General features: G+C 41.6%; 2 protein-coding genes across 2 annotated transcripts in view; one reads left to right on the top strand and one right to left on the bottom strand.

Annotated features, from left to right (window-relative positions):
- acsl3a (acyl-CoA synthetase long chain family member 3a) overlaps positions 1–3227 on the bottom strand; it is a 41533-nt gene extending 38306 nt beyond the window's left edge. Inside the window, exon 1 of the mRNA XM_085794983.1 lies at positions 3011–3227. The gene's annotated coding sequence lies outside the window, so the exon portion shown is untranslated. The remainder of the gene's footprint in view (positions 1–3010) is intronic.
- A 3054-nt stretch (positions 3228–6281) lies between these two features.
- On the top strand, positions 6282–25180 carry farsb (phenylalanyl-tRNA synthetase subunit beta). The gene is made up of 18 exons (XM_085794982.1): positions 6282–6375; positions 6766–6821; positions 7030–7184; positions 8349–8421; positions 8548–8663; positions 9426–9576; positions 10243–10351; positions 10510–10580; positions 10690–10751; positions 11847–11898; positions 12001–12062; positions 12787–12994; positions 13080–13160; positions 13254–13346; positions 14234–14351; positions 15386–15538; positions 23652–23799; positions 24189–25180. The coding sequence occupies exons 1-18, from the start codon at positions 6318–6320 to the stop codon at positions 24949–24951; spliced, it is 2529 nt and encodes an 842-aa protein (XP_085651108.1). The 5' UTR covers positions 6282–6317; the 3' UTR covers positions 24952–25180.
- The last annotated feature ends 1655 nt before the right edge of the window (positions 25181–26835 follow it).

The following is a 26835-nucleotide window of genomic DNA, read 5'->3' as shown; positions in this document are numbered from 1 at the left end:
TACTTCTATATCAAGCAATACAGAGCACAGCATCAAAAACAAATGTAACAGGTGTGTAGGCTACTACTGACCCTGTATGGATGAGTCACGAGTGCTGTCGCTGTGAGACATTTAACCTTTATAAAACATCAATATAATTTCTCTGTAAACCAACCTTCATTATCTAATTTCATTGTCAGTCATTTCAAATTAATATATGAAAGAATAAATGACAATTCCTACACTAACCATCCTAACACTGCAAAATTAAGGCCTTACATACTGTAAACACTGATGTGCAGATCAACTTCCTCAAGAAAACTGTTGTTTATTTTAACTTTTATCAAAGTTTATCAATAAACCACATGGTATCAGATGGGTGAGTGTACTTGCAAATTCCCAGATACCTGATATCTTATTTGCAGCAGTATTCAGCATCTGCAACAACTATACCGTCATGCCATTTTGATGCATTTCCATACTTTACTTGAGGACTCTGATTATTTACAGATATTTTTTTTCTTGTATATAAAAGAGCAATTTTACCAAACACAATATGCACTTGCACATGTCTTTACATTGTGAGCTGACACTTCACCAGTCACCAAACTGAATATTAAACTCACAATGATTCAAATAAGCAACAAATTCTCACATCTGAGAAGCAGTGAGTGAATATTTGGAAAAGTCGCCTCCTTCTTCGCTGTTAAATATTGAACTAATCACTTCAGCAATACTCCACCATTGATTACATAGGACATGAGAGCGAGGTAGAGCTGTTGTGTGCACTGCCAAGTACCACAAAGGGCAGAGAGATAAGAGGAGATGCTGATGCAGTCATGGAGAGGGGGGAGGAGGAGTCAGGGCCTTGTTTGAGTTGTGAGGGAACGTCTGCTGAACTTTGCATTACAGACGTTTAACACATGGAGGCAAACAGAAGATCCACCTGACAGCAAAACCACTGTATCCATCCATATGCATCACTTCCTGCTCTGATGAGTCAAGTCCACACAGACACACACACACCTGATTCGTCTCACTAAAAAAAGGTCAGCAAAGGTCAAGTTCCCAATTTAAACGCACGCAGACTCGACTCTAATCTTTTACCTTCGAGACACTTAGACACAAAAAACTAGTAGCTGCTTAACGGGAGGCTTTATGCAACAATCAGGCGCTTTGCAGGCAGCCTCCACTCACTGGATTAACTGAGTAATATTGTGGCATGGTCGACGTAGCAGTGGGGTGAGCAGGCATGTGTGTCTGTGTTTGTGTGTTTGTGTGTGTGTGTGTGTGTGTGTGAGGGAATCATTGCTTCCTCAAGAGATTGTGTGAATGGAGTCTTTTGTGTACCGACGTCACCGTGCCTTCACCCACTCCGCTAAGCAGGCAGGCTGAAGTCTTGCAGAAACTTCAACACGGCCATTGTGGCGAAACGTCGCACCAACACACCCACACACCCACACACAGTCGCACACACACGCACACACACTCCGGTCCCAAGGGGTCAGACTGCGTGTGTGAGTTTGTGTGGAGAAAGAAAGAGGAGGCTCATGTGTGGTGTGTTTGTACGTGTGGGTGCAGCAGAGCAATTTCGCACACATGAAGTCGTGTATTTGCCGGTCTCAAATAATGACATAATCAGGAGCTTGCAAAACAACTGAAGGGGTTTTAAAGGGTGATTTCAACAAGAGTGAAAACACAAAAACATTAATTGGCCGGATTATGAGGATCAGACCGCAGATTTTCCCTTCAGCTTTTGTGTTGTTGTGTATGTCGACATAAATTATTCACTCACACATGCCAGTCACCAACATCTTCCTCCTCCTCCGCCTCCTCCTCCTCCTCCTCCTCCTAATGTCTCTGATTTGGATCTAAAATTGTTGCTATAGCAGCTATAAACCCGTCATTTGCATCTGATTTAGTTAAAGGTGGAATGAGCAAAGCAAACCGCCTTATTTATTCAGCAGTATTTACTTTAGATACGTTTTATAACACCATGACAATCAAGACTTGTGTGCCTTGATCTGACTTCTTAGAAATATGTGTTCCAGTGAAGAGGAAGAGGAGGAGTGTGTCTTTGTGTGTTCTCCAAGCACGTTGTGCCCTCTCTGATAGACCGGCATCATTTGACAATCATTGCCACAGGCCGGTTCACTTCAGCTGTGTAAATAGTGCTGAGCAGCTTGAGGTTGTAAAAATGAGTGGAGGACTGGACACAGATTTTCTGCTCTGGTTCCTTTGATTAATAAAACACATCATCTTATGAAATATGTCCTATTTTGTCTATATTTTATAATCGTATAAATGCGGTTAACAGAAGAAATGAAGAAAGGAATAGTCAGCTGATGAATGCACGTTATAAAAGTAGGCCTACACCACCATGTTAAAAACAAAAGTGTGTCAATGAAAGTGCAGAATCATGAAAACGCTAATAAATAACTTCTTATTATAGATTAACAGGCCTAATCAGTAAAAAAAAGACACGTATAGCCCACATATTATGAACTAGATGTTATTATAAGTGCAGTGGTCTCAGCAGTGAGCCACAGATGTTCACAGTGCAACATCCAAAATTCGTCAATGTAGCAGCAATGGCGACCCAACTTCCGGTTCGGGATTTCGAAATAAAACACTTATATAGGCTACATTATGATTACTGCAACTGTCATTTTATTTAGTAAAGAAAATGTTTGTGGCTCTGAATATGGTGTTTAACTACCAGAACACATGAAATACGAGTGTATCTACATAAAACATCATAGTGCGACCGTCACTTTAATAACAATTTCAGTTATAGCTACAGCGTGGAATAAAATCTACAATAAACATTGGAGCGACAAAGGTCTAATATAAAGCCTTTTTTTAGAGTAGGTATGAACGGCATCATTTTTAGATTATTCTGTAGCTATCTTCGTTAGCTTGACCCGACCGCAGCATCCCCTCCTCCTCCTCCTCTTCCTCCGCACATCTGGATAGCTACAGACGCGCATCACAAAAACGGGAACCACCTGAACGGCGTGTAGAAACTTACCGGCGTGAACCTTTCCAGCTCCCGGACAGTCACTTTAAACCCGGTTCACAAGCAGCAGCGGCGGCGGGAGGATTGATAATTTGATAACTGTTCATTCACCGTGTTGTTGCAGCTCCGTGTGTGTGTGTGTGCGCGTCTACATGAGTTCATCCATCAGCTCCTCATTTGTCCAACGATAACGCGCTCGCTCATCGGAGCCCGGAAGTGATTTGGGAAGCGAGGGAGAGGAGGGGGGGGGTTGTCATTCCCTGCGTTATGATTGGACTCGTGGAGGTGGCGCGTGCTAGGGGCCGGACCAGATGGAAGGAGGGCGCGAGCAAGGGGGCAGTTGTTGGTCTGAGAAGTGAAGCTCACTTCCGCGTTCAAAAAACTGCAATCCCCTCGGATTCCTCTGGGGGCTGGTGTCAGAAGGGAGCATTCCCCATAGAGCCCCATGTTAAAATCGCCGACTTTACATCCTCAGTAAACATGTTAAAAGCCTGGTGTCAGAACGTTTTTTCGTCTCAATCGATAGTTTCTACCCCCGCACACACTCTGAGGGGGGTGAATTTTTTTTTAACTCTACCGTTTTACTGTTATTAGGTTAAAATTCTGGCCAATTAGGGCGCGGAAACGTTGAGTGACAGGTCCGAGCAGCTCCGTGGACAGCTGCTTCGAGGCCAGTGGGCGGGAACTCGGCCGGCCAATCCAACATGGCGCTGTTCAGGCCGCCATATTTGAGTCACAAAAACGACTCCCCAAAACCAATGGGTGACGTCACGGACGCTACGTCCATTCTTTTTACAGTCTATGGGCGCGAGGTGACTGCATGGGTTACTGACGGTCACGAGGAGCCACTAGAGGCCACGCGCACGCCACTCTCTCACACACACATTCACAACAACACGCGCAGCAATGATGCACATTTTCTAATAGTAAATTTAACATGTACAACTGACATTTTCAAATAGGAAAACATATTTCTTGGCGTTTAAGAGATTATAGCTATCTCACCTCTCTCCTGTCTACAAAACAAAAAAGCTGTTAAAACATGTAGCCTATACTGCGTTTAATGTCTTTAAATATTGTGTCTATTTATTTGTTTGTTTTTGCTTTATTTTTTTTTCATTTAATTATTCATCTGTTTTGTTTTGTTTGTTTATTTCTATATAGCTTTTGCATTTACTATAGGTTTCTCTAGTTCATTTCTTATATAACTTTGATTGTAACTGTATGATGTATTGCTGTGTTTGATATGCATATAAGGGGAACAACAAAAGCAACAACACACAGAACACACAGTCATCTGTATCCAGGCGGTATCAAAACAAATGGTGAATCAATATAATGTGATTCTCCTGCTCCACAGTTTACAACTCTTTACCAAAAAAAAAAAAGGTTAAAACAATTCATAAATAATTCAGTTATGAGTTTGTTTACACACTCTGGTCCATGTGCATAACACATCTGCTTTAATGCAGATGTGCATAACGCCTAATGCCTTTTTGAAATGCTACAGGAAGTGGACATGGACAGTGTCAGGATTTGAATGTATAACATCCTGGATGTTATATATGATTTAACACTGACTGCTGTGGAGCTGTGGAAGTGTGAGTTTCCAGTGGCAGCGTGATGACTCACTCCTGCAGTGTCATGCAAAGGCAAGTGTGATATATTACAGAGAGACTGGCAGATGGCAGATCCACAGACACTCAGGCTAATTATTGAAAAGAAAGAAAGAAAACGGTGAAATGAGGCTTGCTGCCCACTGTCTCACATGATTCATAATAACACTGCCGTTCCCACCACTCCATCATCGCCAGATTTATAGCTGGAGATTACGGCCGGTTCATCAAATCATGATCGGAATGTATCTGTAATCAGTTTTAACCACGCTGGAGTCAGATGATTCAAAGCACATTATTTCAAATTAAAAGACAATATTGTAATTCGTTCATGCTGAGATAACTGAAATATTTCCCAGTTATCTGAGCGTGACTGAAAATATTTAACATTTCAATGACAGTTACAAATATTAGATGATCAGTTGGTCTTTTAACTGGTCTCTTTATGGAATAAATCTTGGTTGTCCTGTTATCTTTTTGCACAGATCTGTTCTCTCAGAGACCTTTTGCCGCTATTCATAAAAGCTTGTTTATGTGAATAACTGCCCATGGATCCTGTCTGCATTAGTTTATCTGAAGCACACATTCAGTCTTTCTTATGCTCTTCATTACTTTCATACAATTCTGTGTCTGTGTTTGTGAGCGTCATCTTTTCCCTCGTCTAAAAATCGTTGAAAATGTGCTCTCCATGGTTTCAGGGCAACTTTTAGACACGCTGGTTAGCAATAACAAACTGGCTTTACCAGTAACACTGAGGCTGTTGTCCTTAAGCTCACAAATGAATTTTAATGCATGTTTATTCCACTATGTGATATCACCTATACTTTTTTCCCCCCTGAGCTATTTCTCAATCAATTTTATTCTCAAAACTAAACAGTTTCATTAGTGAAGGTTGTGTGAACACTTTAAATGACATGATTTTCTGTTTAATCATTATTGTGACATCTGTTGAAATTGATGATTATTATATCTCTCTCTTTTTAGAAGAGTTGTGTTAAAAGTAGTAGTTTAGTGGTAGTTCATGTTGGTCATATGCACAAATCAACAATTTGTCAAACAATCATCATTAATCTTCCTTCCATCAAACTTATGAGTCCATATATGGCAAATACCAAAAAAGGAGTAGGCTGGAATTAATGAGCTTGCAAATGCCTACCCTTTAATCCTATTCATGTAGGCTATTAGGCCTTAAGTATTTACATTTCAAAGAGCGCATGCTGTTTTATCAGTTTATTGAACATGTCAAGAATAAAACAAAAACAAATCAATAAAAGCATACAGGCTAAGCAATACTAAAATTTTTTTAGAAAAACAAACAAACAAACAAAAAAACAATAAACCAAAATCTCCTAGTATAATCAACACATCAAAAAACAAACAAGACACAGCTCCACCCACACCAGTACCTACATCTTTCCCAGAGGGAATAGCCTAAATTAGCTCCATAAAATGCTTCTTTATTAAAGAAAAATATATATTTATACACCTTATCTTTGTATGTCGTTCTTTTATACTGCTTCACAACTCATTTCCTCTAGGGGACAATAGAATCACTTTTATTTTATTCGATTAATGTATTCTTATTTGTGTAATTAGACAAATTATCCATGGCTAGAATTGTTTTTCAATCAGGCACCGGCCAGACAGCTGCGACCGGCTAGCGGGGTCCTTTCGCGCTGTGCTAAGGAGGATTAGCAGCCAACATGCCGACTGTCGGAGTGAAAAGGGACCTTCTCTTCAAAGCCCTGGGGAGAACATACAGTGAGACACATTTACTACACCTTTAAACCATGGACTAAATCGTCTTTGTGTTTATTAAATGTGTTTTTGTCTCCTAAAAGACGGATAAAGTCAGAGGACTGTCTGAACTCGTTGCATGAGAGTTAGCATCGCAGCAGCTGCAGCGGCTAATTTCACTGTTTATGAATGAAAAAAATAAGTTAAATGGGAATTCATCACAAATACCGATTCGATATTTAATAACAACGTATTTCTGCCTGATTTTGTGTAAAAAATGCAATAGTGACACATTTGAACCGCTGGTCAACGTGATTGCATCATTTCCTCAGGACTCCTGTCATTTAAATCTGAACTAAGCGCTGTTCAAGAGCAGCAGCAGCATTTTTTAACAGTTGTTTCTCTTTTTTTAAGCCGATGAGGAGTTTGATGAGCTGTGCTTTGAGTTTGGACTGGAGCTGGATGAAATAGTGAGTAAATAAAACCAATCTACAGTGTTTTTCTGTTAAATTACATGTGATTAAAATGGACTTTGGTGTAGATTTTGAATGGCATGACAAGAATGCAGTTACACACCTGTTGCTCCCTGTTTATATTTGTCACAATGCTCCTCAGGTATTTATGTCTGGACTGTGACATGTCAGAAATCAATCTTTTCTATCTTGCATTAATTCACAGACTTCAGAGAAGGAGATCATCAGCCGAGAGCAGGGGGACAACAAGGCGTCAGGGGCGTCTGACATCATCCTGTACAAGATCGACGTACCTGCGAACCGCTATGACCTGCTGTGTCTGGAGGGGCTGGTCCGCGGACTGCAGGTCTTCAAGAATACGTGAGTAGACCGAGCTCGCTCTGGTGCTGGCGAGGTGCTTCTTGGATGTCACTAACATCAACAAAAAACAAAGACATCAAATGTGTTAACACGTTGTCATCATCTGTCTTCACTATTTAAACCTTTGGTGTTGACGCAATACTGTGCATTAAATCTGAGAGAGGCATTTCCTGCATCACTGACCTTTACTGTAACAAGACTGAAATTGTCTTGCATTAATACCCATTTTATTTCATTCAGATCAGCTACTGTGCAGAAACTATTCCCCCAAACGTCCCACAGTGAATCTCCCGACAATAAATTTGACCTCCTTTTTGAATTTTGATCTCGATCAAAGGCCCTAACTTAATTTATTTATAATTTAATATGCTCTATAATGCCTAATTTCTCTGTGAAATGCAGGGAAAGTTCATCTCCTCCCAACTGTAGCAGATGGATCACAGAGGTTGCATTGCATTAGATATGAGAAGATGAAGTTTTCTTTAAAGGACTCCCTGCAGACTCTCTATATTAATATACACACACTGTCTGTTTTGCCTGCTGACACTGAAAGCAATGGCTGAGACTGCCTCTTTTTGTTGTATATTTTAAGGTGCATTGATACATTCATCTTTAATGTATTTATCTTTTTTTATTATAATTATTATTCCACACCTTGAAATCTACTTTTATGTGATATAAAACCGTATTTTCTTGGTGCAAGATGTGGTGAGTGGGAAGATAAACACACAACCTGTCTATGTGTGAAAATAAGAGCTTATATTTCTGTCTGAATACTTCAGTCAGCGAAGTAATGTTGGTCTTAGTAGAACAGGATATATATACGGTATATTTATTCAGTCTAATATGGACAAAAATCCAGCTGTTTTTGTTACTATTTAAGATGGTCAGGGTGATTGTGACGTGCATGGCGAGGTAAGGGGGTGATATTAATAGCAGACGACATCATTGAAGATCGTTTTCCAAATGAAGGGAGATAAGTTTGTTTAGGTGTAAAATGTTGTGCTGTGTTCTACATACAGTAGTTGTGGGGAAAGTTTGTTTTGTTTTGTTGGTGTCAGACTTCTTGAGTACGATGTGTTTTTTTTTTTCCTACTGTGGGTGTAGTGTAGTGCCTGCAGACGTGTTTCGCTGTTGTTAGAGAGCGATGTATTTGTGTTACAGGCTGGAGGCGCCTCGCTACAGACGTGTCAGCCCAGTCAGCGGGGAGCCTCAGAGACTCATCATCACCAAGGAGGTGGGTGGTGGACTCACTCGGAGGTTTTAATGGCAAAACACATCGTTAGTGGCCCAGAGGCTGAACAGCGGTTGTATGACACTCATTTGCATTTTTTTGTTTGTTTGTTTGTTTGTTTTTGTGCAGACTGCAGCAGTGCGTCCGTTTGCTGTGGCCGCGGTGCTGAGGAACATCAGCTTCACACAGGAGCGCTACGACAGCTTCATCGAGCTGCAGGAGAAACTCCATCAAAACATCTGCAGGTGAGATCAGATCAAACCACACGGTGAAATACAGCAGCACATCTGGAACGACCCCTGTCAACAGAGTTATTCAAAAGTAACCACAGGAAATATGATTATACAGGTGCTTCTATGCCTTCTTCATTTTTTAGTGCTTTTGATATGAAGTCTGCTCAGTGATGTTGGAGCCTCTATATCAAGAGTATATAGTAGATGTGGATATGGAAGATTTTTTCGAGTGAATAAATCAATTGTTTGGTGATAAAACCAGTGAAAAATGACCATCGGGTTTCCCCACAGTCCTGATTTACATCCTTTTAATGTCTTCTTTTGTTCAAATATCCAAATATCCAAATATCTTCAGTTTACATCGATTTAAACCACAGGAAAACTTCACATTGAAGAAGCTGGACACACATTGTCTCTGGGACTTTTGCTGAAAAAGAAAAAAAAAAGATTGATGATCATTATTTAATAGTTTCCATGGATGGTTGACGTAAAATTTAAAGTAATTTATGTGAGATATTGACAACCACCAGTATCATGTTTACGAGGGCTGGGTATTGAGCTTTGATACCTTTATGGACCAAATTGTTTTGATGCTATTGAGGATTGAAAAACGGCAGATCAAGGAGTGAATCAGTAAATCTGAGCAGCCAATGACGGCGATTTAAGAATAAAACTGTAATTTGTACCGTAATTTGATCAAATCTGTATTGAAAAAGTATTAGATACGGAAAAAGAAAAGTGGCTGTATTGAAGTAATATCTGTTGTTTATGTAGGAAGAGGAGTCTGGTGGCGATCGGGACCCACGACCTGGACACCATCTCCGGCCCCTTCACGTACACGGCCAAACCTCCAGGAGACATCAGCTTCAAACCTCTGAACCAGACCAAAGAGTACACGGCCACGCAGCTGATGAGCCTCTACAAGGTAACGGCTGCTTAACTGGACCAGGGTTATTATAGTTCACTAGTAATAAAACGGTCCAAAATTTTTCAAAAACGATAACTAAATAATAACTACAATGAACAATGCAAAACTAACTAAAACTAAAACTGAATGTCAGATAACACCAACTTAGTTTTAGTTTTCTTAGAGATGGATAAAGTTGCAGGAAGAGAACGCCACAGCTCAATATGGGACGACTGTCAGCTGCCTTCTTTTAAACTCTATAAATGAGTGTGTGTGTGTGTGTGTGTGTGTGTTGCGTGACTTTAGTTTTTATTTTTGCTTTGTTTTGTCTGCTTTTATGGTGTAAAGCATGATGGGATCATTATGGGATGCAACTAAAAGGGAAAAAACCCATAAAATGTGGAATTTCAAAGGTCTCGCAGAGGCTTTATCCTAAAAACCTGAAAAACTAAGACTAAATAAAAAATAAATGCAAATTAAACTGCTTAATCAACTGAACTACATAAACTAAACTGAAATAAAAAATGCAAACTGAAAAACTAAATAAAAATAAAAACTAAAAAAAAAAAATTTATTTGGAAAAGTTTAAAATTATAATAAACTTGAACTTGAAGCATGTTTTCTTTCTGATCAGTGTTTAACCTGGCGGTGTTTTTGTTTTTGTTGTTGCTGTGGTGATTACAGACAGACAGCCACTTGAGGCATTACCTCCACATCATCGAAGACAAGCCGGTGTACCCCGTCATCTACGACAGCAACGGTGTCGTCCTGTCCATGCCGCCCATCATCAACGGTGAGAGTTCTGGTTTAAAGGCCGAAATAAGAAATACAAAAAGACATAATAGTCAGAGATAATGAAACTAGTGAAGGAAGTGACATATTGGCCAAAATAAAACATAAAAAAGGAGGTAATGGTAATGAACTGTTGAGATAATGAGATGCTTTGTGCAGGCGACCACTCAAAGATCTCCCTGAAGACAAAGAACGTCTTCATCGAGTGCACGGCCACAGATGTGACCAAGGTACAGACAGAGGACAGAGGGACACTACAAATAAATCAATTTTATCACCGTTTGTCGTCGTCGTCGTCGTGAGAAACTGACTCTTAACTTGACCTCGTTCTCTCTGCAGGCGAAGATCGTCCTGGACATGATGGTGACCATGTTCAGCGAGTATTGCTCCCAGCCCTTCACGTGAGTCACTCGCCCGTCTCTCTCAGACACTGAGTCCTCTGTCTGCAGACACTAACAGGGAGTCTGTGTCGTCGGCTCCTCAAGGTGGAAGATGATCAAAATCTTTCCTTTTTTTTAAAGGGATAGTTCAACATTTTGGCAAATTGGCCCATTGCCATAATCCCTATAGACCTTTTCAGAGAGTATAAACAAAGACAGGTGTGGCTCATTAGAAAACGCTCTGGTACACTAAATGGAATGGAGCCTTAATTAGTATCCTTGGTAACACCTGTATTTGTTTATACTCTCTGAAAAGGTCTATAGTCTTAGGAGTAGGTTCGTTACCTTTAACTGTCGGTGCAAGCTGTTTTTAGAACGGCCGAGCAGAGCCGCGAGCTGCTCAGAGCTGCGCTACGGAGGCTAATGGGATTTCTTGGTTTCCCTCATCAAACTCATCAAATACACAATCCAACAACTCCAAAACACTCTGGTGGACAAGTTGTGACCTGCACATTCACCACGCTATGAGATAATAACAGAACTTTACCAGACAGAGTTGTTTTCGAGGCAAATGCAGAGACTGCTTGCCGAAAAACTGCCCTCGACGGGATCGCGCATTAGCAGTTTTGCATGAATTTACTTCAAACAACTCTGTCTGGTCACGTTCTGTTTTTATCTCATAGCGCGGTGAATGTGCAGGTCACAACTTGTCCACCAGAGCGTTTTGGAGTTGTTGGATTGAGTATTTGATGAGTTTGATGAAGGAAACCAAGAAATCCCATTAGCCTCCGTAGCGTAGCTCTGAGCAGCTCACGGCTCTGCTCCGCCGTTCTAAAAATAGCTTGCACCGTCAATTAAAGGTAACAAACCTACTGCTATGACTATAGGGATTATGGCAATGGGCCAGTTTGCCAAAAATGTTGAACTATCCCTTTTAAAGTGATGAAAATTTGAAGCTTTACATCCCTCATACCATCTCACCATCTCTATCTTTCCACCATAATGTCCAACTCTAAATAATGATAATACCTTGTCAAGTTGTCACATATTGATATAAATGGAAGATTCATCTTGTGTCTTTTATAGTAAGAGATTTTCTTGTTTCTCCTCTTTCAGGGTGGAGGAGGCTGAGGTCGTGTATCCAGATGGGAAGACCTGCGTATTACCAGTACTGTTTTCACTTCAGTCATATTTAAATCCATCTTATTTACTTATTTATTTTACTGGGCTTTATTTAGGCTCTGCTGATGTTTCCTGCTTTGTTCTGTAGGAGCTGGCCTACAGGAAGGAGAAACTGTCCAGTGAGTTCATCAACCGCAAAGTCGGCATCAAGTGAGTTAGTTTGGATTTATATTGGAAAATATCTGCTGGAAATAGTTGTTAAAATACTTTTCACTTTGTTTTTGCAACAAATTTTGCATCAGGTCAGAGTACATTATATTAAAACAAAATTAATGTTGAATCAGCATTTCTGTCAGGTTTTCACACAGCTCCTCATGTTTATTTTAGTTAGATTTTTTGGTATACTTTTCATTTTGTATTTTCAGTATAAAATGAAACAAGCACACAATAACCATAGTTGTGTATTTTTATTTATTTTCATTTTAATGCCACAAATTCTCAATCACATCTCCGTGCTACTTGAGAAAGAATCTGTTCATATTAAAGATTTTTGCATGAGTACAGTTAACATAATATAATACAAACAATAAAAAAAATAAAAAAAATGTAATCCATTACGTCCTATTGATTAAACCTTAAACTCTCCTTTGCAATTGGATTCATTAAAAAAATAAATTATATCATTATTAATTGATTTTATGTAGTTTTCAAGGATACATTTTGAGGTGTGGACAGAAATCACACAAAACGGTCTGTTTATACGTCTAAATACTGATGTTTATACCACAAAAATAAATAAATAAACTATAAATATTTGCTCTGGCTTCAGTTTTTAGTCACATCCTGTAGTTTATTAACACTTTTACTCACCAAACTGTCGAGTGCGTCCTCAGGAACTCGTTGCATTGTGACCTTTGTGTTTCTTCTTCTTCAGCGAGTCGACAGAAAAAATCGCTTCGCTCCTGACCAAGATGTGCCTCCTCTCCAAGGCGACGGGCGTCGGCGACGAGATCGAGGTCGAGATCCCACCCACGCGCTCGGACGTCATCCACGCCTGTGACATCATGGAGGACGCCGCCATCGCCTACGGCTTCAACAACATCACCCGCACCACGCCGCGCACCTACACCGTCGCCAACCAGGTACCTGGAGGAAACCAAACACCGCTGTGACACGTCGTACATCATGTTGTGTGTTCTTATTTATTCACTTCACATGTGTTCACAGTTTCCCCTGAACAAACTGACGGAGCTGCTGAGACAGGACCTGGCGGCCGCCGGCTTCACGGAGGCGCTCAACTTTGCTCTGGTAAGAAAAGACACTCAGAAACAAAAACAATGAGTTTTAAGTGAGTGAAATAAAAAATCCAGTTAAATTAATTTCTCTGCTCTGTGTCTGCAGTGTTCGCAGGAAGACATCGCAGACAAGCTCGGCAAGAAGATCTCAGAAACCAAGGCTGCTCACATCTCCAACCCCAAGACGGCCGAGTTCCAGGTAAAGAAAAACATGTAGAGGTTGTAATAAGTGAAATAAAGCCAAACTTCTACTCTGCTTCAGAGATGAAAACTGATTTTTAGAGTCATCTTCCAACCTAAAAGGAAATGAAAGTTTCATTTAAGTCTATTAGTGTCAAGTTTCAGTTTATCACTCATTTTCTCTTTGGATAGGACAGTGGGTGCAACAAAAGCTTGTTTTGAACCAAAAGGTTTTTCAATTAAAGTTATATTTTTTCCTGAGAGAAGATTAAAAAAAGCTCTTATTGTGAAGGCCTGTGCTGTCACCGAGGCTCCAACATGAATGTGTGGTTGTGCAGGAGAAGACAAATAACAGCAGAGTTCATGTTGCATGTTCTTTGTTTACAGGAGTTGAACTGATCCTGCAGTAAATAACATTCACACAAGAATAAAAACATCAACGCTGAATCAGAAAAATAAAAATGTGTTTGATAATTTCAATCTGTGACAGTTCAATTCAATTCAGTTTTATTTATATAGCACATTTCATACGACAAGCACAAACTCAATGTGCTTCACAAAATAAAACAAAGCACATTACATTAGCAATACACGTATGAAAGCACAAAAAGAAGGTAATGTTGCAAATTAAAAACAATTAAAAACTAAAAGCTTTGTGAGAAAAGAAACATTTTTAGTCTGCTTTTAAAGGAAGATACTGTTGTAGCAGACCTGAGGTCATGTGGTAGTGACTTAAACTCATTGATGTCTTTGTAAAGAGACCAAATGATGGATGTTCCCTGTCCTGTACATTGTGGTGTTATCTCTTCAGTAGGGGGCGCTCTCCTCCTCTTCAATAGACCACAAGTCATTTTAAAAAAAAAAAACTGAAAAAGAAAAAATGTCATTGGTGTGTTTGTCCACCAGGTGGCGCGCACCACTCTGCTGCCAGGCCTCCTGAAGACGATCGCTGCCAACAGGAAGATGCCTCTTCCCCTCAAACTGTTTGAGATATCTGACGTGGTGCTGAAGGATCAGACCAAAGGTGGGCACACACACAGAAACACACACACACACACTGAGCCTGACACACCTGTTAACCTATGTGCAATACAACTGTTTCAATGCAAATTAATATGATTTTATTTAGATACTATGATGCTAAAACTCTCAGTTGTGTCTTATTCTTATCAATTCAGGTTCAAATTAATCACACACAACACAACCAGTGCAGTCGTCACTATTTTACAGCGGGGAAAATAAGTATTGAATGCGTCAATTAGACTTGCATGGTGAGCATGCATAGAGGCCATGGTGGTTAAATGCATTACTCATTGTTTTTTTTTAAATATATATATAACTGTACCTGCTAATTGCAAGTCTGTCTAAAGCTCTCTGTCAGTGGTCATCGGCTGTTGGATGACTCTTCTTAGTTTTCTTTTTATTCCGTCAGAAATGTTGTGAGGACCTGCTCGTGGCCAGTTTATGGTGAAATGTTGTTCTTTTCAGTTCAGGATAACGGCACTAACGGATAAAACGGTGCATTCAGACACGTTTGTAACCGATTGTTCTGCAACATCAGTTCCTGAAGGTCTTGAGAAGCTCTTTGCTTTTCCCCATCATGAGGACTAAACCAGCTGATATTACTTTGTACTGACAGGGGACAGGATGACTTTCTAAATACTGACAAGACTCCAGCTGCTTTCTTGGCTTTCCTCACCTTTCCTCACCTCCTTTTCTTCATGTGTTCAATACGTATTCCCTGTTTCATTTCACTTTATTACACATTACTTAATTTATGGACAGAAATTTGTATGTGTGCTTTACTTGGGTTGTTGCCGACAACTGGTGAAAATTTCATGTCAATAGCTCTATTGGAATATATTTTCTGAGAAAAATGTTGATGCGTTTAATACTTATTTTCCCCACTGTGGTACAGTATATAAAACAAACATTCAGGTTCACTATACTGGTGACGTTTCCTGGCAGATGTACATTTGATAAAGATAAGAAGATATAGATCGGCCTGTACTCAGTGTCCCTCTCACCTCCCCCTCCTCCCCTCCACCCACCCACCAGATGTCGGGGCGAGGAACAGCCGGCGTTTCTGTGCCGTCTACTACAACAAGAGCCCGGGCTTCGAGGTGATCCACGGCCTGCTGGACCGCGCCATGCAGCTGCTGGAGGTGAAGTCGGCCCGCGGCGACGGATACCACATCCAGGCTGCAGAGGGTAAGGAAGAGTCCTGGTGCGGAGGGGGGAGGAGGGGGGAGGATGGAAACCAATAATCATGACTATAGGAATGCACTTAAGAGCTTCGCTTTGGTGGTAAATATCTTAATCTGAAGACTGGAGTTAATCCCAGCTGTTATCTGGTGAACAAATGGATCTGGGTCACGTGAGGGTAAAAGGCAGATTTTTATTTATTTTATTTATTTATTTAGCTGAGATTATGTAAATCCAGCCGGTGTCGACGAGCAGCAGCAGCAGCAGCAGCAGCAGCAGCAGCAGCAGCAGCAGCAGCATTGTTGTGTTTGTTTCCAGGACGTCATGTACCCTGTTGTAATTGAGGGGGCACGGTTTCCATGGCAGTGGCGTGCACAGTTCAGCCCTCGACTTAAAAAAAAACCAACCCAACCTGCAGCGCTGTGATTGAATCTCCGGAGAGGAAACGTGGTCGTCTCAGCTCTGACGTGGGCAGTCGAGTCAAATGGGTTCAGTGTTTGTGTTGTTTTTATAATTAGATACTGGCCGAAGCTGAAAATTAATGGTGGGACGGATTGATCCGATTAAAGACCGAGTGGAATCGCTAATTGGTTTAAATACGTTTAGATCTAAACGCTGGTAAATGAATGTTTAATTTGAAGTGGAGCGTTCAGGCTCTTTTTGTCTGCCTGCTCTAGTAGAAACTAAAAACACGTCCAGATCTTCTCCTCGTCATCCCTATTTTTATTTCCAATGAATCCAAACTTTATAAACGACCTGAACTCACAGCTACGACTCAGGTCTGACTCCCTGTCTGCATCTTTAAACAGAGAAAATGAAACACACCATTTAGCGTGAGCACTCGTCCTCCATCTGCTCTCAGCTGTTGCGTCCGTCATCGTTTCCTCCTGCAGCGCGCTGATGAAGGTTGAACTGAGTGGGCGAGCCGCAAATCAAAACTAAATCTATAAAGGTACAAAAATGTAAAGGTATAAAAATCAACATAGTCCTCTCCTCACATAATTGTGAACGCTCAGATTTCCTTGGGACAGCATCACTCGTTGGCAAGACAAGGTTTGCAGAATGAATCTAAATAACCAAATATGCAATATCACAAAGACAGGAAAAATGCTTCACAGGATTGTTGTGTGTTGCTGCAATCATGTCCTTTTTTGGTACAAGCTCAACAACAACACAAAAATTCACATCATCTTTTACATTTTCTTTTAATGAAAATGTAAAAAAATACTATTCCAGTTCATATCATGACTTGTAATCTCATCACAATATCTGCCACAATAAATAAGGATTTCTGAGGCTGATACTGATTTTAGTGTGTAAAAAAAAGTCTAATACCTGGTTAACCAGCTGTATGCAGTATTTTTTGCATTGATCCCTCAAATATGGTTCAAACTATTTTTTTAAAGCCCCGGTATGTAACTTATTTGGCTTTTTATTAGCAAAAATCAAATATTGCGTTCATAAATACGTATTTCACTGAAGTCAAATCACACCCGCATACAAATGAAAGCTTTCTCGTACCTTAGAATGACTGCCCGATGCAGGAATCGAACTGGGGCCGCCTGCAGTGAGGACTTTAGCCTCAACATGGGGCGGCAGCTCCACCAAGTGAGCTAAACGGTTCAAACTATTTTGTGACAAATCTTTAATGGAGGCTAAACATTTTACTGTTTAACAGTTAATAACTTGAATAATGAAAAATGTCTTCAGTGCAGCTCTGCGGTAAACTCTGGGAAAATGTGAATAAAGTAGCTGAAAATCCTCTAATGAGTAATGACACACTGAATCAAACCTGTAGAAATGAGAATAAACAACACAAACTTTATTTTTCTCAAGTGAACACAGAAAAAGTCTGAGCATCGGTTCTTATCGACCAACACCAGACGCTGAAACTCAAATCAGCCTGTACAATAACAGCATATTGTTTATATTTTACACATTATTCATCTTTACTTATAGAATAAAACCTGACTAACTGAAAATATTTAGAAGAAGTTGAGGCTCTGAAAGCTTGAAAAGTATCGACTGCTGTGAACGTGTGATGTTCAGTTTTCAGGAGTGAGGTGAAGCTACTGGAGCGTGTGATGGAGAACACAGAGCAGCTCCGGCTCGGGAACATCAGTTTGATTCTTTTATTTTATTATTTTTTCTACAATCCAGACGGTAGACGATGGAGAAATTGATGATTTCCGAGGGGAAATCAGAAAAGTAAACAGTGAATCCATTTTAGTTTTCCACCCTTTTTCTTTTTCTTCTTTTTTTTTCTACATGGAAAGCACATTAGAAAACTGGCTCCGAGCAGCTGAGCAGTAACAAGTGTTATTTCACTTTACGGACTCTTTTTAAAACATCTGAAAGAAACTTTTATGATTTTATATATATATTTTTTTTCACTCCTGAACAGCAACTCGTGTTCTGGCGCCAAACTCGGCAGCTGAATCACCTTCTTCTTTGTCTTCTTTCTAATAAAGCAGGAATAACTCTGTTTCTCCGCTTCAAACGACGGAGGAAACCTAATAGCGCCGATGTGAAAACGTCGCTGTCATCGCCACGATCAATAGAAATGAAAGGCGGCGGCGGCGTCTCGGCTCAGCTGGTTTCTGTAGGTTTCGACACGACGTCACCGCGTCTCTAATGACGAGCCAGAGTTTCTCTCTCCCCGAGACGACGATGAGGTCAGCGGCTCCTGACGAGCTTTTATTCTGAAAGGCTCGGCTCGTTAATGGAGAGGAGCACGCAGGTTAATTTTATTTTTCACAGTCGGGGTCACGTTAACGAGCGCTGACATGCGACTGGCTCGGTAATCGGTCGGTCGGTGAAGTTTGCTTTTTTTTTTCGGGAGGGGAAGTGGGGGGTTTCGTCTTTCTGATGACGGCCGTTCCTGCGAGAGTCGAAAATCAGGGAGGTTTGATTCCAGGCTGCGTTTTCCCAAAGAGACTCTCACATACATCATCTCTGAGTTTCCATACTTTCCCTCTCTCTTCTCTCTCTCTCTCCGCTCCATCCTATCCAGCCTCTCCTCTTTTAGTTTTTTGGCGTGCACGCTCCAAGGTCACACTGCAGGATGCCGCCGCCACCGACTCCAGGCAGCAAATCAATGGGCTTCAAGTATCAGAGAAAGAGAGAGGAGAGAGAAAGAGAGAGGGGAGAAGGTGGAGGCAGACAGAGGAGCGGAAGAAGGGATGAGGAGGAGAGAGTGCAGAAAGAAGAGAAGAGAAGAGAAGGGAGGGATGGGGGGAGGAAGAGGAGGGATGGTGACAGCCAGGAGAGCGACAGAGCGACGGCTGGAGGCGTAAGCAAGAAAAACTGGTCTGAGAGCAGAGTGGAGTCTGCAGAGGGGGGGAGGCACGTCACACACTGCGGTGCTGCCACATACAACACACACACACACACACACTTAGAGGAGAAGCTGAAATGGACAGAGTGCACTCTAATGCAACACACACACACACTAACACACAAACACACTAACACACACACACACACACACTTAGTCTGTTTCCTCTCCTCTCTGCACCATTAACCTAATCTCCATCCCACATATGTCAGCGTGTCCTTAACCCCATTACAAGGTCACGACCCAGTCTGAGAGCTCACCTGACACACACACACACACACACAGACACACACACACAGTGTCAGGATGTGTCCGTCAGCAGGGTGAAGCAACACAACCTCCACCTCCACCTCCGGGGGCAGAGGGAGAACATGTCAGCTGAGTTTCCTCCCCTCAGTGGGGGGTGAGGGAGGGGGAGGGGGGCTGATCAGACATGGAGGAAGAAAAAAACCACTTAAGAGGCAGATGCGTGTGTTTCACTTAACAACTGTGTCCAATGCAGCTCCGGGCTCCGAGAGAGAGCTCGTTAGCACCGACCACGTTCACATGACGACGCTGCTGTCTGTCTTTTTTTTTTTTTAAACTCTGTAATTGACCTTAAGTGTTGGGCCTCAGTCGTTAGTGATGAAGGTCAGTGGCAGCGATCACACAGACTGAAGCTTTGATGTGTGTTTGTTTTAACCTGCAGGAACTGATTCGACCACTAGGGGGAGAAGGGGGAGAAGGGGGCGGGGGGGTAGTTGAAGATCTGAATGATGTAGGCAGTGAACAGTAACATTATTTTATTATTATGATTAATTTGGAGATGTGTTTCTGTTGTCTGCTGTTTGGAGAAGAGCAGGAGGTGAAACTGGTTTCATAGTGTCTATTATTCAGTTGTAAACAGCTGGAAAGAGCAGAAGACGACAGAAATAATGAGCTGTAAAGTCCAGAGCAGCTGCAGATTTACAGGATATTTCTCTGCGGTTTCATCACTACGAGCCGCCTCCTTAACACCGTCACGACATTTTCACTTTTTATATTGTAAGTTATCATTATAAAACTCTGATTAGAGCAGACGCAGCCGATTGAATCGTTTGATCTGAGTCTGTCGATCGTCTCAGTTTCAGCGTCTGTGTTGACTGATGTTCAGACTGTTTTTGTGCAGGTGAACTATAAAACATCTGGTTTAACGTAGAAATGACGTCCTGTCATTGGTTGATTCCACTAGACAAAAATAATGTTTATTCAGTTTGTGGTTTTATCTCATTTCTATAGGTTTTGATCCGCACACAACACTGTGGGAAAACAATAAGTGTGTCATTATGCATTAAAGGTTTTTTTCTTTTTCTTTTTTACTCATTTTCAATTATTTTATTTACATTTTCCAAGAGTTTACCACAACGCTGCACTGAAGCAACAAACCGAGGCAAATGCAGAGACTGCTTGCTGAAAAACTGCCCCAGACGGTAATGCACATCAGCGGTTTTGCATGAATTTACCTCTAAAACAACTCCGTCTCTTAACGTTCTGTTATTATCTCATAGCGTGGTGAATGTGCAGGTCACAACTTGTCCACCAGAGCGTTTTGGAGTTGTTGGATTGTGTATTTGATGAGTTTGATGAGGGAAACCAAGAAATCCCATTAGCCTCCGTAGCGTAGCTCTGAGCAGCTCACGGCTCTGCTCCGCCGTTCAAAAAATAGCTTGCACTGACAATTAAAGGTAACAAACCTACTGCTATCACTATAGGGATTATGGCAATGGGCTAGTTTGCCAAAATGTTGAACTATCCCTTTAACACATTAATCATCAGTGATATTTTAAGCCAAACTGTCCGTTATGAACAGTTTATAGACCGACTTCCTTGTTCAACCTTCACCTGCACTGGAATCATCACCCACATTTCAGCAGCGATTCATAGTTTTTTGATCGGCTCACTAAACTGTTATTGTCCAAGGATAAATTTGATGATGTTCCACTTTTCTGAAACAAAAAAAAAACCTAGAGTGAAAAGATCCCACAAACATGCATCATGTGGGCTCTCAGAGTCTGATGTATCCGCTCCCTCGGTGCCTCTGAGCTCTTCTCTGGTCCAAAAACTATTAATAACACATCAGAGCTCTACCGGTACCTTCACTGAATGTGAAGATGGACACTGTAGTTTTATTTTTTAAGCCAGAGGGATACAACCCCATCTTTATCTTGTAAATAATTAAAACACACTGTTTACTCCCGAGTGCTCGGCTGCTTTAGGAAGTGATTCAGTCTTTAAAAAAACTACACATTCTTTAAATGTGATATAATAATATATAAAAGTATAATATAATAAAAGTAGAGCAAATCTAAGGAGAATAGGAAGACATAATAATTAAAGTGTGTAGTTTCTCTGAATGATTTCTAGGTCAAATATACGCAAATGTGGAGCACCGACAGATGCAACGACTCGGCGAGACGAGATTTGCATGAGTTGTGGTTTTCTGCACAAACTGGTGCAGAGGGAATGTCACATGTAAATGATCTCGACCAGTCGTGGTGGATCCACCTGCTGCAGTCGATGCATTTACAAAAATATAGATTATTGTCAGACTTTTATTTTGAAAAGCAGAATCTCTACACATGGTTTTGGACTCTGTCTGTTATGACTCTATGATTCCTGCTTGGTTCAGGACATTTTTTATTTTATTATTCTTTTCCATCCTTTTGTGCGTCGTTCTTTACTGGTGAGTAAAACTTTATGAAGGCATGCACATTCTCCTTTAGGGAGAAGGAAGTCACACAACAGATGTAAAATATTGGTCCTGATGAAGGTCAATAGACCAAAACGTTGACTTAACAATAAAAGAGCTTCAAGTGAGTGCAGGAGCAAGTGCTGGTTTTTTAGTAAGTAAGAGTAGGAGAGGAGAGTAGTAGTAGAGAGGATTTGCCACTTTTTCTTTGTCTCCTTATAATAAACTCGATATCTTTAGATTGTTTTATTGATCACTGAACAAAACCAGATATCTTATGATGACATTGTGTGTTTTAAGTCTTTTTTTTATTTTTTTCTCCAATCATCTTGAAAATAATTGGCAGATTAATTTATGATCTTAAATCCTTCAACACTGGAGTCCAGACTAATTGCCCTGTTATGTCACAACCTGCCCCCTTTTACCCTAGGCCCAGGTGCTACCTTCACTTGGATCCAGTCAGAACCTGTGTGGACTCTCAGAAACCTGCAGCAGCAAAACAGAAATCAATATCAGCCGGTGATCGGAGTTTATTATTATTGTTATTATTATTATTATTATCTGACACAAACGTCTCAGCTCTCGCCTCACGCTCTGAAAAGGCTCTGACTGCTCTCGAAGTCGGAGGCGAGTGGGCGGAAAGTGGCCTGGCTCAAGTGTAGGATTTTTCATTGACTGACTGGTTATTTAAGACGACGTACCAGAAGCTATTTATATGGTTGCCATGGCATCGGGGCTCATGGTGCAAGTAGGTGACGCGTGAAGCGACGCAAGTAAATTCCTGCGATTTTTTTTTTAATACGAGTAACAGACACAGACACAGACACAGAACAGGCAGCTGGAGAGAAACAAAAAAAAAACAAACGGCAGAGTTTCCTCTGCTGTAACTGCCACCTCACACACACATGTAAAACACACACACACACACACTTTCAAAGTAAGAGTCCATGTGTTTTGTAAGCCTTCATCCATAGTGATGAGCAGCGGGCTCTGGAACCCATTAGCAAGGCAGCGTGGGAAGAAGCAGTGCACTATGGGAGAAAGCCACGTCTCTCTCTCTCTCTCTCTCTCTCATGTGTGTGTGGTGCTGTTGTCATAGCAACCGCTGTATCTTGTTAAATCTCTGACAAGTCCGTTTGTCCGTCTGTGTTGTCGTGTGAGAGTTTTGAGAAAAAGTGCAACAAACGCCTCTTCACTGTTGATGATGGCGTCATTTTTATTTATTTATTTTATTTTTATTTTTTCCATCTGGATTGAAGTGACCTTTACTCTTCAAACACGCACACATGCACATGCACGCGCACACACACACACACACACACACACACACACACACACACACACACTGGGCCATCAGATTTTAATCAGAGGGAGAAAAATGTGTTTGTGTGTGTGAAAGTGGCTGAGATGGAAAATCCAATTATGCTGGAAAGGCCTCAGAGTGACGACCTGCGAACTGAACTTTTAAATTTTTTTGTACCTTTTTCTCTCAGTTTATCGAGTTCATCAGTGCTTTTTATTTATTTGTTTAATTTATTCCCAGCTCTCCTCTGAGAACTGATCACAGGAAGCGAAGCCTTTGTTTAGAGTTTTGTTTTGTTTTCGTTGTGTTTTTTGGAAACAATTGTTGCCGAGCTGATTGTTTGACGAGCGATGTGGGTTGAACAAACTATTACCAAGAGAAAAAAATCATGGATCACGGATGAAGAAAGAAGAAGAAGGAGGCTCAGAGTCGCTCCCACACTCAACGACTGACTCACAATCTACAGGAAACACTTCAACATGTGGCGCAAAGAAAAAACCGAACCCTTCAGTGTTTCTTTATGTTATGATTTCTCTAATATAACAACTAAAAATGAACTCCAAGAAGCTCCCGGATCAGACAGATGGTGTGTTGCATAGTAACACAATAGTTTGTGGAGGTCAGAGAAGGACACCGATTTCACACGAGGATGTGAAAGTGATAGAAATTTGAGGAAGAAGTGAGAACACTGAAGCATATTTGAACATGAGCCTGATATTAGTTTGTGGAAACGATGCCAGGAGTCTTATCTTTGTTTTTCTTCTTGTTTTAGATCCGACCTTCTTTCCCGGCCGCTGCGCTGAGATCTTCGCCCGCGGGAAGAGCGTCGGCCATCTCGGCGTCCTCCACCCGGACGTCATCACCCGCTTCGAGCTGACCATGCCCTGCTCCGCCCTGGAGATCGACCTCGAGCCTTTCCTGTGATTTCCACTTTTCCCTAAACCTAAATCTACTTTTAAAAACATAAAAATATTAATAATAATAATGATAATGATATAACCTCTAAGGTTTGAATTTGCCTGTGGTGTGATGCAGATCTGTGTTGCTGCAGCATGTGAGGACTGAGAGTGTTTTTATATATCAGTAACAAGGCCGTTTCTTTTTTTTTCTCTTTTGTTTTTTTCTACTAAAGACATAAGAATTAAAAATTAACAAGGCTCCTTTGTGTTTGTGGCGTTCACTGTGTGTGCATCTGTGCGTGGGCTTGTACATGCATGCCTGGTCTTCATTTAGCTGACTTGTGCCCTGGGGGGTTAGTGCATGGTGGTTACACTCGGTGACTCATTACCTGTTGCCTTGGTTCTTCCAGCGGCCACACGGCTGAAAAGCAGCTCACGCACGACGTCCCCGTGCAGGAGGTCGTCGCCGCGCACAGGTTCCCCACGCAGGCTCCTCGCCGCCCGGCCTCTACCAAGACTGTGTTTGGCGACGTGAGCACGCCGGCCGGTCTCAAAGCGCTCGATGAGTTTCTGGCGGATAAAAGCTACGTGGAGGGCTTCGCGGCGTCTGAAGCAGACGCGGCGGTGTTCGACGCCATCCCTTCTGCTCCCTCGCCGACCTTCTGCCACCTGCTGCGCTGGTACAAGCACATCCAGTCCTTCCAGAGGGAGAGGGTGAACCTGCCGTCCGCCAAGAGTCAGTTCGTCCTTCCTGACGCCTCCGCAAACGACGCAGACAACGACGATGAAGACGACATCGACCTGTTTGGCTCGGACGACGAGGAAGAGAGCGCGGAGGCGGCTCGGATCAAGGAGCAGCGGCTCGCCGAGTACGCCGCCAAGAAGTCCAAGAAGCCGGCTCTGGTCGCCAAGTCCTCCATCCTGCTGGACGTCAAGCCCTGGGACGACGAGACGGACATGGCCAAGATGGAGGAGTGCGTCCGCAGCGTCGGCATGGACGGGCTGCTGTGGGGTCAGTCCAAACTGGTGCCGGTCGGCTACGGCATCAAGAAGCTGCAGATCAGCTGCGTGGTGGAGGACGACAAAGTGGGAACGGATCTGCTGGAGGAGGCCATCACCGCCTTCGAGGACTACGTCCAGTCTGTGGACGTGGCGGCGTTCAACAAGATCTGAACCGGGACGGACAGATTAAAACTCGCCGAGTGGCTCCATCTGATGTTTTTCTGGTCAAACCTTTAGAGGTGTAGTCGCTGTCGTAGAAACAAAACACACAATTAGCTGTTCCAGTGTAACGACCCAATAACCAGCACTCAGGTCCTTCGTTTATAAAGACTGTTGTTGATCCTTTGATATAAGTACAAACATGCCTTCAAACATCAAATAAAGCCATTCTAACTTTTGATTTCTGCTTTTCGAATCTTTTATCAGGTCACTGTTGATGCATCACTGTCGATTTCAAAAGGCTGGTCGCTGCGACTCGGTCAACTCCCGAGATAACAAGCCGCAGTCTCGACGCAAATGAAGTCTGACAGGTGCTCCGGCATTCCTTCAGACTAAACTGTATCAAGGTTAACATTTTCAATCCTGCTCAGTCAGCGCTGAAACATACAGTAAAGCTGGGACCAACAGATGCTCGCCTGTTCGAACCCGAACAAGTCATGAGGACAAAAAGACAAAGCTGGGGCGTCCTTGGAAACGTTGTCGTTGCCAAGTTCCAGTGATTTAACTGATTTTGATCTGAGCTCAGCTGTGGAAATTATTCTGGCAACGTGTCCAAGCTCTGAAGTGCACAAACGCTGCTGCACTTGAGCCTCGACACTGATCAAACTGAGAATCGAGTCAAAAAAAAAGAAAAAAAGTTTATTGTGATGTGAGCAAAACATTTTATTTGGCTCAGGTTCCAGGTCAATCACGAGCTCAATGCTGTGAATCATTCCCTCGTATTTGAAGTCGAAGTAAGTAAAAGTTAAAAAAAACATATGGTAACACTTTATAAGTACACACTATTAAGCATTAGTTAAAGGGATAGTTCAACAGTTTGGCAAATTGTCCCATTTCCATAATCCCTATAGTCATAGCAGTAGGTTCGTTACCTTTAATTGTCGGTGCAAGCTATTTTTAGAACGGCGGAGCAGAGCCGCGAGCTGCTCAGAGCTACGCTACGGAGGTTAATGGGATTTCTTGGTTTCCCTCATCAAACTCATCAAATGAGATAACAGAACGTTACAAGACAGAGTTGTTTCAGAGGCAAATTCATGCAAAACCGCTGATGCGCGTTACCGTCTGGGGCAGTTTTTCGGCAAGCAGTCTCTGCATTTGCCTCGGTCAATTTGCCAAAATGTTAAGTATTAATATGGTAAATACTGAATTCTTCATTTATAACGCATTAATACTCATTAGTATGTAGTTTATAAATACAGTTAGTGCTGATCAGTGATGAGTAAAACATTTTCAACTGTGTTTATAAACTACAATATAATGAATATTCATGTGTTATAAATGATGAATTCAGTATTTAATGGTTAACTAATGCTTAATAGTGTGTACTTATAAGTGTTACCAAACATAATGTGATGCACACTGAAATAAATATGAGGTACGTTGGTGTAGCCCAGGCTGTAAAGTGACATCCTTATGTTAAAACTATCACTTTAAAATAATTCATTTTAATTAGGAAAAAAACAATTCATTGAAAAAGTCATTGAAAAGTCATTAAAAATTCTAAAAGCAATTCATTTTATTTTGAAATAAATATATAATTCATTGAAATTCATTTATATGCACCAAAAACTATTAAAAAGTGGGTTAACAGTGTTTAAAATGGAGAAAAGGAGAGACAGAAGAGTTGCTGCATAGAATGAGCTTCCAAAATAGCCAATCAGTGAATAGGTCAGGGTTTTTTTTCCCTGTGACATCATTAGATGAGGTCCTAGCCACGTCCCATCGTTCATTGGAGCGCTTCTGGCTGGGTTCGTGTGAAGTTTCCAGAGATCCAGAGATTGTTTCCAGATTCCAAGATCCATGTGAGCTGGGTGGCGAGTCGCATCGAAACTACTG

The sequence above is a fragment of the Trachurus japonicus genome, chromosome 13, assembly GCF_045865225.1.
Source record: "Trachurus japonicus isolate A0001 chromosome 13, Traja_1.0".
Classification (NCBI taxonomy): domain Eukaryota; kingdom Metazoa; phylum Chordata; class Actinopteri; order Carangiformes; family Carangidae; genus Trachurus; species Trachurus japonicus.
This window is presented reverse-complemented; position numbering and strand designations above follow the sequence as displayed.